Source organism: Rhincodon typus, chromosome 18, assembly GCF_021869965.1.
Source record: "Rhincodon typus isolate 14 chromosome 18, sRhiTyp1.1, whole genome shotgun sequence".
Lineage (NCBI taxonomy): Eukaryota > Metazoa > Chordata > Chondrichthyes > Orectolobiformes > Rhincodontidae > Rhincodon > Rhincodon typus.
In genome coordinates, this window is record NC_063349.1 from 20441494 (window position 1) to 20452262 (window position 10769).

General features: G+C 38.9%; 1 protein-coding gene across 1 annotated transcript in view; it reads right to left on the minus strand.

Annotated features, from left to right (window-relative positions):
* The window catches only part of LOC109930100 (voltage-dependent calcium channel subunit alpha-2/delta-4-like), a 375911-nt gene that overhangs the window by 214372 nt on the left and 150770 nt on the right, over positions 1 to 10769 (minus strand). The window contains exons 21-22 of the mRNA XM_048607861.1: positions 9384 to 9477; positions 8382 to 8477 (exon numbers count right to left, since the gene is read on the minus strand). Of these exons, the coding sequence (XP_048463818.1) occupies positions 8382 to 8477; positions 9384 to 9477 (190 nt within the window). The remainder of the gene's footprint in view (positions 1 to 8381; positions 8478 to 9383; positions 9478 to 10769) is intronic.

A 10769-nucleotide genomic window follows, 5' to 3' on the forward strand; every position in this document is an offset into this window, starting at 1 on the left:
CTCGAACAGTTCATCCACTTCACCAACACCTTCCACCCCAACCTTAAGCTCACCTGGACCATCTCTAATACCTCTCTCTCCTTCCTGGACCTCTCTGTCTCCATCTCGGGCAACCACCTAGAAACCAATATCCATTTCAAGCCCGCCGACTCCCACAGCTACCTGGAATACACCTCCTCCCACCCACCTTCCTGCAAAAATGCCATCCCCTATTCCCAATTCCTTCACCTCCGCCGCATCTGCTCCCAGGATGAGGCATTCCACTCCCGTACATCTCAGACGTCCTCGTTTTTCAAGGACCGCAACTTCCCCCTCTCAGTGGTCGAGAACGCCCTCCACCGTGTCTCCCGCATTTCCCGCAACTCATCCCTCACACTCTGTCCCTGCAATAACAGCCAAAAAAGAATCCCCCTCGTCCTCACGTACCACTCCACCAACCTCCGGATTCAACGCATCATCCTCCGACACTTCCGCCATCTGCAATCCGACCCCACCACCAAAGACATTTTTCCCTCCCCACCCTTATCTGCTTTCCGGAGGGACCACTCTCTCCGTGACTCCCTTGTCTGCTCCACACTCCCTTCCAGCCCCACCACACCCGGCACTTTTCCCTGCAACCGCAGGAAGTGCTACACCTGCCCCCACACCCCCATCCCAGGCCCCAAGAAGACTTTCCACATCAAGCAGATGTTCACCTGCACATCTGCTAATGTAGTATACTGCATCCGCTGTACTCGTTGTGGCCTCCTCTACATCGGGGAAACCAAGCGGAGGATTGGGGACCGCTTTGCAGAACAGCTACGCTCGGTTCGCAATAAACAACTGCACGTCCCAGTCGCGAACCATTTCAACTCCTCCTCCCATTCCTCAGACAACATGTCCATCCTGGGCCTCCTGCAGTGCCACAACGATGCCACCCGAAGGTTGCAGGAACAGCAACTCATATTCCGCTTGGGAACCCTGCAACCCAATGGTATCAATGTGGATTTCACAAGCTTCAAAATCTCCCCTCCCCCTACCGCAACCCAAAACCAGCCCAGCTCATCCCCGCCTCCCTAACCTGTTCTTCCTCCCACTTATCCCCTCCTCCCACCTCAAGCCGCACCCCCATTTCTTACCTACTAACCTCATCCTGCCCCCTTGACCTGTCCGTCCTCCCTGGACTGACCTATCTCCTCCCCACCTCCCTACCTACACTCACCTTTACTGGCTCCATCCCCGCCTCTTTGACCTGTCTGTTTCCTTTCCACCTATCTTCTCCTCTATTCATCTTCTATCCGCCTCCCCCTCTCCCCCTATTTATTTCAAAACCCCCTTCCCCTCCCCCATTACTGATGATGGGTCTAGGCCTGAAACTTTAGCCTTCCTGCTCCTATGACGCTGCTTGGCCTGCTGTGTTCATCCAGCTCTACACCTTGTTATCTCAGATTCTCCAGCATCTGCAGTTCCTACTATCTCTGATACAATTTCAGCCCAACATGTCAAGTTTAGATTTCACAAGCAAAAATGAATGCCTCGATTTCTGCCTTCATTTCATTCCAGAGCTGTTCTTGTTCATTCTCTAGAAATTTGCTATTAACGAAAACATAAGAAATAGGTACAAGAGTAGGCAAGATGTAGGCCAAATTTTACTTTCCTATCTGATCCCTATATCCTTTGACACATAAACAGAAGTTGCTAGAATAGATCAGCAGGTCTGGCAGCATCTGTGGAAAGAAATCAAAGTTAACGTTTCCGGTTGAGTAACCCCTTCTCAGAGTCCTTCCTATATCCCTTGAGTTGGAAAATCCATTGCTTTCAGCACTGATTACCCAAACACTGAGTATCCACAGCACTCTGGCCAAAAATTCATAGCAATAAAATGTTGTTTTACATTAAACACAGAAGTTCGCTTCTCATATGAATTTCAGCAGAGATGCTGATTTGGATAAATGTTGTAGCAAATATTTCAGACATCCAGATACACAGCTTTGACTCGAGACTCAGCAGCTCAGGATTAAATATTTGAATGTTATCTCAATTTATCTGAGATGGATCACAAATGTTAGTGAACATGACGGAATTTCTGCTCCATACAAACAGCCTGAGAACCGCAAAGTGACTGGAAATTAGCTGGAGGTAATTAACCTAAAAATGTATAGAATGAAATCCAATTATATTCTGTTGAGAGAATTAATGTAATCCAGTTACCTACAGCGGGGCAGTCAAAGTAACCAAAATATGATTGGTAAATAGGTAAATTGGTAAATAGTGCCTTTATACATGGCTGTAGGAAATATTCATCCTTTCTACAGAAGATAAATTACCATTAATACAATTGCTGCACTTATGGATCATTCTAGATAAATTGAGGAAAGTAGGACTTCACACGATAATTAAATACATCAGTCCATAATTAAACTACTACGTCAATCTGACCTCAACACATTTCAACAGTAACTCCAAGGAACGCTGCAGCCAAGAATTAAATCAAGAAGTGCAGTCAGCAGGCTTTAATCAATCCACCTTCAATACATTCAATTTAACTTCACAGGAAGCAAACCACTGGGTACTCAACAAATAAACTCAACAATAAACTCAACAAATGAATAAATACAAGTTAAGCTTCAGAGACACAAAGAATTAAACTTTTCTTTAAATCTGTTCATGGGATTTGGACATCACTGACTATTCCAGCATTTATTGCCCAAACATTAAAGGTAAATAAAATATTTGTGTACTAAATTATTCAAAAAATAATTTTAAAGAAAAGGCTTTGGGAACAGCAAGATAGCCACAAATGAATACATTTCAACAATATAGCATCAATGCGAAGATCTGGGCTGAAGTTTACTGGACTGGTCATAGATAGAGAGGGTAGTTATTGCCATGGTGTCACAATTACTGTTTGGGTCACCCATCCAGAAGGGAGCACCCATCCTCCAATCTCATTGGGAGACCACCAGACTTCAGTGGCTTTCCCAGGGCATTTTCCCCACTGGACAATCTCTTTGTCACTTCTACCTCCATGCTCACCCAATGTCTTCCCATCTCCCAGCCCAGCCCAGACCTCAAAACTCTAGCTATTATTGTTATTGTTTTCTCCACAAATACAACCTGATCTTGTGGTATGTCAAAAGCTTTTCATTTTTATTTAGTTTTCCAGCATCTATTGCATTTTGCTCTTGAATCAATTAATCATGAGGCTTTCCTCCATCTGCATCACACCATACCTACTTTCTTATAAAATCATGGAGCCTAACTTTTACTCTCCTTCAAGTCAGTGATGGGGCTGCACTGTCCAAAAAAGGGGCACAATGCAATAGCCCCTTAGCCCATGGTTGGAGAACTGGAACTATACAGAGTTAAACTGGGATCATACATCATATCCAGGATCCAGTTACAGTTCTTGGACTGAATTGGTGGGACAACGGTCAATATCATATAGCGACTCTGTAGAACACGGGATTTAAAAGTGAATTCCCCTTTACCTTTGTGTGTTCAGAAGGAGTGAGATTGATTTTCCAATTGGCATCCCTCAGATATTTGGTCAAAGAAGCAGGAAGCTGAAGGATCACACTGCTATTCCACTTGAAAAGCTAATTTAGTGGTTGTCACTGGCCTCCAAGGGCTACCTGTTGCATGTGTGTTCCTTCAAGCCCGGTTTGATTGAGTATTGAAATCCAGTTTAGCTGTAAGAGTCTTGTCGAATAAACAATATGAAGAGTATTACATAAATATTGATATGGGGATTGTTAGGAGCACACTAACCCCAGATCTACTGTCTATAAGCTCCTTCTTTACTCTTTCCAAGTTCCCTTCACATCATCACAGTGGATGATACTTATTGCATTCAATCAAGTATATACATTCTGGACCCTTTCAGATCCAAATACAATATTCCCTCACAAGTATTTTCCCTCATAATTATTAAATTGTTATACAGTTGTTTACATATTGATTACTACCTCTACCCTATCCCATCTCTCTCAGCTCCCCTTGCAACCCATGTATTTGACTTCACAAATTCAGATGATCTAGAATTTCCAATTTTCTCCGAAAACATGCTCCCTGCAGCTTTGGAAGAATGTTACCTTGGTGGGTAGAGACTTGAAATGTCTTCCTGGTGGTCTGAGCTCCGTAGTTCTTTTTTGAACATTTTTTTATTTCTTTTGCAAAGCACTTGGAATGTACGTCTTTTCCTTCCAGCTGTTGGTGTAGTCCTTCCTGTAGCAGGTGATTTCTCTTTGCAACATCTTGGATCTTTGCACATTTTTTGACTCTTCTTAATTATCCTCCATGGAGTTGTGTGCACCACATCTTCAATTTGAATCATGTGGAATTTGCTGCTTTTGAAGATTCTTCACTGGAAGATGGAGACGTTGGATGTTTTGGTTGAACTTGTCCCTTCTAATCATCTCGGCATCTAATGTCAGACTTGTATTTGCCACGAAGAGTTATGCACTGTTGTGCAATCCGAATCCATTTACTTGCAGATTCCATTGTCCGTCTATCACTACACAAACTCTTACATGATGTAAATAGTGCAGCTGTTGCCTTTTTGCTTAAACTTCATCTTGAACTTTGTTGTAAGTTGAAATTTGAACTTCTTTCAGTTTTGATAGCAGTGCCAAACATTTCACCTTGACCACCATAGTGATCTCTTTCCATTTCTTTGATAGTGTAAAACAAAATTTTCACTCCAATATGACCAATCTTAGAAAATTTTGTTTTTTTCTTTAAGTTCTACCATGAGTTTACAGGGACCATAAAATTTTCTACTGGCTTTTTCTTGATCTTTTGTTGTTTAACCTCTTCCACCTAATGAAAGAAATTGAGATCAATACAAGTAACTTCTACTCAGGAGTGACACTTTTGATTACACAGTACATAAAGATTTTCTTGTATCTGAAGTCCCTTATGTTGGAGAGTTTCTTGTAGTGTACCTTGAGGAGTTAAGTTCAAGGCCCATTGGACGATTTAGCTGAACTTCTATCAGCTGTAATCAGTGTTTTTCAAGCAAAATTGTCGAAAAGACAATAATGTGATGCATACTCCAGTGTCTAAACTGAAATTGATGAGATGCCCATTGATGTAAATGTTTGATCTGGGTCATTGATTTTCTCTAGGAAAACAGTGGGATTAACCTCTACGGGAGACTGTTGTACTTCATTTATCTCTTTGTGTGGGTAGCTCTTCCTTAAAAAATTTCTTTACTCAGATCAGACTACGTATTTCTTTAATTTGTTCCAAACTTAAGTCCTTTAAGTATTTTTGTCAGCAATTTTTCCAGTTTTCCACTCCTAACACTCTCCACTGTATAAATTTTCTCCTGTAGTCCTCTTTAGTTTCATCTTCACAACCCTGCCTCATGATATCCATGCATTATCATGGCAGCATCCAATTGGAGTTGTGACTTCTCTTTAAAATTGTAATTGTTGCAGACTGAATTACTGCACAATTTAATACTTCCCTCTTGTACAAACAATTTTTGGTGTTGACTCATGGAATCCTCACCATCTGGTTGGCTCACCGGTTTAAATCAGAGTAAGCACCATTCCCACAGAGCACTGTTTCATGATGTGAGCTCTACCTTGGACCTGCAGGTTTCTTTTGTTCCTGCACATCTTGTGTCATGTCAGAAATGCTTTGTGTCATTGGCTTCATTCTTCATCTGTATTGTGTGTTGCCACACTGTTGCCACTTCCTTGTATGTGGTTTTCTTCAAGTCTGAAGTGCTCTCGAAAGAATTATGATATCCACCTTTTTGGCCTCACTCGAGGAGTCTTGTTGAGTAAGCATTGAGGTGTGTTGCATTACTGTAACTAATTTCAGATTCCATATATTCAACTTTACTGCAGTGAGGAACCTACTTACCCCAGTTCTATCTCCTACAAGCTCTTTTTTTACACTGACCAAGTCCTCATGACATCATTACTGTGGGTAATATTTACTGCACTTAACCAAGTGTTAACTCTTTCAAGACAACAAGGTGCAGAGCTGGATGAACACAGCAGGCCAAGCAGCGTCATAAGAGCAGAAAGGCTGACGTTTCGGGCCTAGACCCTTCATCAGAAACAACTTTCATTAAAAGCCACAGGACACCATATTGCAGTTAAACATCTCATGTTCCTGTACCTCAGGTAACATTCAAATGAAAAATCAGGAAAGAACTAAAAACACCATGAAGCAACACCAGGAAGGAACACAATATAAAAAGGAAGGTTTGTTATAAATAGTCATGCAAACTTTAAAATGGAATATTTAGCAAGTAGTAATGCACCTAGTAAGAGAAAGAAGCACTTTATGCAAATACTAATGAGGCTAATAAAAAACACAGAAGAAAAGTTCTGTTTTCAGAAGATTTTTTGTTCTTAGGTTATTTTGTTTCCTTTTTTTGAGGATTTCACTTAGAAAGATTAGATAGTTAAAGGGAAAAGGTAAAATGCATGAATGTGTCATCGTAAAATACGCAAAGGACAGTTGCCTCTTTACTTATAGGTTGGAGAAGGCAATGTTCAGCACATATTGTCTAATTTGTCTTCTTTGAGATCTCATTCATTTGTTCTTCAGCTGTGCTTCTGGAAGGCCCTTCATTAAATATGGCATTACAAATCCAGTGCAGCACCACTGTTGTGGAGACTTTGATTGTTTATGCTGCAATTCTTCCCCAGTCTACGGAGGCAGTGGAAGATTATGTTGGTTCCACAATAATACAAGGCCTGACATGGATCTCATTATACTTTGCATAATGGAGGAGGAAATAAACAGGAGTCATTAGTTTACATAATATAGGATATCCTTTATCATAATTAAATTGATAGTGCTTGCATTGTGACAAGTAGCAGAGAGCAACATGGAAACACTTGGGAATCAGATAAATAAAGAAGCAATCTGTTTTTTTTAAACTTCTGACAGAATTAAAAGTCTTTGCTGTTAATTGTACAGTTATGCCAGGATAATTGTAAAAGCTGTAAAGAGATTTCCAGTCAAAATTTAAATACCCTGTTGAACCATAGCATGTAGGAGGAGGATCAGGGAGACAAATACTTAAGCTGTAGAAAATCCATGACAATTTTTACTGCATCCCTAATAAAGAACAGCAGATGTTAGATTGTGTGGGAGGAAAGGGAAATCTGACTGATATCCTCACCCAATTATACCCATATGGATCTACAGCAAATTTATCACTACCTTGATCAAATATTTAACTATGTTAGCAAAGGCGATTTACTGTCTTTGGAAATTATGATAAAAAAAGGTAGATGTAAACAAACATCCATTTACAATTTTGCTATACGTAGCAAATACAGAAGGCTTTTTCAGTTAAAACTAATCTAGTAATGCCTGAAATGTAAAGTTGCCAGCATTGCCAACAACTGAATACTTAATTAACTGCTTTAATGCTCAATAGAAAAGCTTAACTAATCAGTTACCATATTCTTGCAAAACATATTTTGTTAAATTTCCAGTAAATTATGAAATCCTCTCTGCAATTTATCTTACTTTTAAAAGGATGAAATGTGAGTGCACATATTTCTGTATGATATGAGATTTATATATATTTTATATATAAAATATTATTTATTTAAGTTCGAGTTTTGAATTTTGAGTTAATAACATATGGGTTTTCTGCATGCCTGAAGTTAATCATTAACTGGTAAGAAGTTACGTAGCCACGGTGATTTCTTTTAAATCAGTTTGCGAAGGTCACTTTGACATCCTAATGGGTTTGTGTCTCCTTAAAGAGTTTATGACTCAGCAGGATGAACCATTGCACTTTAAGGTCTGTTAGAAATGTCGAAACTTAGGGAGTATTTTTAAACTTAAGGGAAACGCCTATAGCTTGTTGGAAGATATTTTTGTGTCAATTTTATTTTGATTTGGGAATTTCTGTGAAGTACTTGTATGGAGATGCATGAATGGAACAACACTCCTGAGAAAGGGAGAATATAGTAAAACTAGATCATCTTAGAGTTAGTTAGTAGTTGTTCCAAACTTGAAGTGGTTACTTGAAGCTGAGCATATATGATAACTCCTAGAATAAGCTATGAGTATCTTTAGTCTAGAAGTTAAAGTCACAGCTGGTCTAGGAGTTAAAGTCACAGTTATATTACACTTATCAAGTTGTTAAAAAAGCAATTCTGGTGTGTTTAAAATTTTTTAAAAGTTGGTGATATAAGTAAATATTGGTTTATTCTATTTACCTTAATTTATTTTACATAATAAACTTCTGTTTTATTGTTAAGACAAAATCTGGACACTGCATGCTTGTGCTTTAGTGAGAGACCACCAGATTAAAACCAAAACGATCTATTAAGCCAGATATCAATCTGGGATCTGACTTATCCAGTAATAGCATCAGTTCAGATAATACCAATATTTGATTAAATTGCACCTACTTGTTTGAGCTCTTCTCCTTTCCTACAAAGGGACAACTTCGCATCAAGCCTGCACGAGTGCCCAGGAAAGCCACTTCAACACCATCTTTATTATTTCTGTAGAAGAGTCAAAGAAAGTTGACAAAATATATGCTTTTCTCTGTATGATATCAGGATAAAAGCATGAATTACCCACACAGAGCATCTGGCATATGTCAAATAATAAAGGGATAATGGTTCCAGCTATAAAGTAAGCCTGATAATATTATGGAGGCCTATGCCACTAAAATTAAAATATAAATGTAAAATATAAATCATAACCTCTATATTCAATGAATATTTTTCAATCTTTTGTCTATTCTACAAACTTTGCACAAGTTATTATTTATGAATGCATCAGTGACTTAATGAATTAAATTAACAGAACTTCAGACATACAAACGAATCAAAATATAGCAGTCAGCTGTCAATAGATTAATGAAGCAGTGGATAAACTTAGCAGTAAGTACCCTGTGAATATATCTGCATCAGATGGGCTACAGTAGTTCAAGAAAGCAGCTCACCTCCACCTTCTCATGGGCAATTAAAGATGGGCAACAAAAGCTAGCCTTGCCAGTGACACCCATATCACGAGAAAATGAAAAAAACAATCAGGAATGGAATAGTTGGCACCAATAATTAATTGGGACAGCAAGTGAATTAACAAATTAAACTAATGGGAATATCAAGAAGTTAATAATTTATTAAACATAAATCAGCAATTACTCAAGATATTCCATAACAGGAATGTTGACAAATACATTCAATGATCAGCAGATATACAATCAAATCAAAGCAATAATTAATCAGTAACACACACCTAAATGATTGCATTCATGAGCAGAAGCCCCCCACAAAACTATATATTTTAAACTTCCTGTTCACTTATCTTTAAAAGTAGAAGAATGTCAAATGCTGACAATTAGCACAATTCTAAAACATACTTCACTATTGTTAGAAGTTTTTTGCAATTGCCATACTTACTCAGAAATGTTCATGGCTATAGCTGTCCAGTAAGCTTCAATTGGAGCAGTTACTACAGCATCAAAGAGAACCTCTTGCAGCAACTCCTCATCACCTTCATAAAAAAAATTCAAATAGATATTAGCAAATATGTGGGATAGTAGATAAATTTAGATAGGTAAAAACATGGAAAAACAGACTTATCTAGACTGACAAATTGACGTAGAGAACTCAATACTAGATTTAAAAAATGCTTGTGTTAACATGGAAACATATAGTTAACAGTTATTAGAAGGATGTTTGCAATGTTATATAAATAAACAGATACTAAACAGACTGATTGATAAAGAACAGGAAAGTGAAAAAAATACATAAATATACCAAGTAAAAGGCTTGTACATTTTCTGACTGTAAAATGTAATATAATAAAAAATTTAGATGCAGATAAAAACTCTTATATTAACCTTGTGATGAACTATGTTAACCATAAATACAAAAACAATGATTATAGGCAGAATCTTCCAAGCCCCTGTGGGCATTGGTGAGTCAGTTGAGAAAATAGGGTGAGCTCAGCAGCAATGAGATTGTTGACATCGAGAATAAATAATCCAATTCTCCAACCAAGTTTTGAATATCGAGACGAGAATCTCACAACTGAATGGTGAGAGACTTATTTGTATCCATCGGCTGACATTAGCATGCCATTAGCACTTAATCCTGCCTCATTGACAAGGCAGTTTCCCATTCTCTGACCAATCAAATAGAAATGAGAGTGATAATTCCTGACATAAAAGCCAGAGTGGTAGTTAGTGTCCAATATCAGTCCAGAGCTTGGACACAGTCTGCTTGGGGCATTCAGGATCGGAGGTCTGGATTACTGCAGTCCGCAGAATGGGCCACAATAAGTCCTGCAGATGAAGTGCAACCAGTTGAGGAATTGTAGTATGTCAGTCAGAGAAGTGCATAAGGATCAGTCAGGGTTGTCCATCCAAGTAGATCAGGGGCTGAGCCATGGTTAGCCTTGGGGGCTTGGCTAAATGAAAGTCAATGAGGATTATTGGGGGTCATTGCTGAGGTAAGGAACTATTGCAAGTCAATTCTGGATATTGAAGGCAGCATGCTGGGATGTGGAGTGGACAATAATTTGAAAAGAGGAAACTCAATAGATGAAGGAATGATTGGAGGACGTTTTCATATTGAGAAATCAATGGTTTAGTCGTCTTTTCAATCTTTAACCTCAACCCCACAGCATAGTCCAAGAACTTCACCCACACTCACTTTGCTGCAAGGTTTATTTTTCAATTACAGTGAATCCTTGACAACAAGGTGCAGGGCTGGATGAACACAGCAGGCCAAGCAGCATCACAGGAGCAGAAAGGCTGACGTTTCGGGCCTAGACCCTTCCTA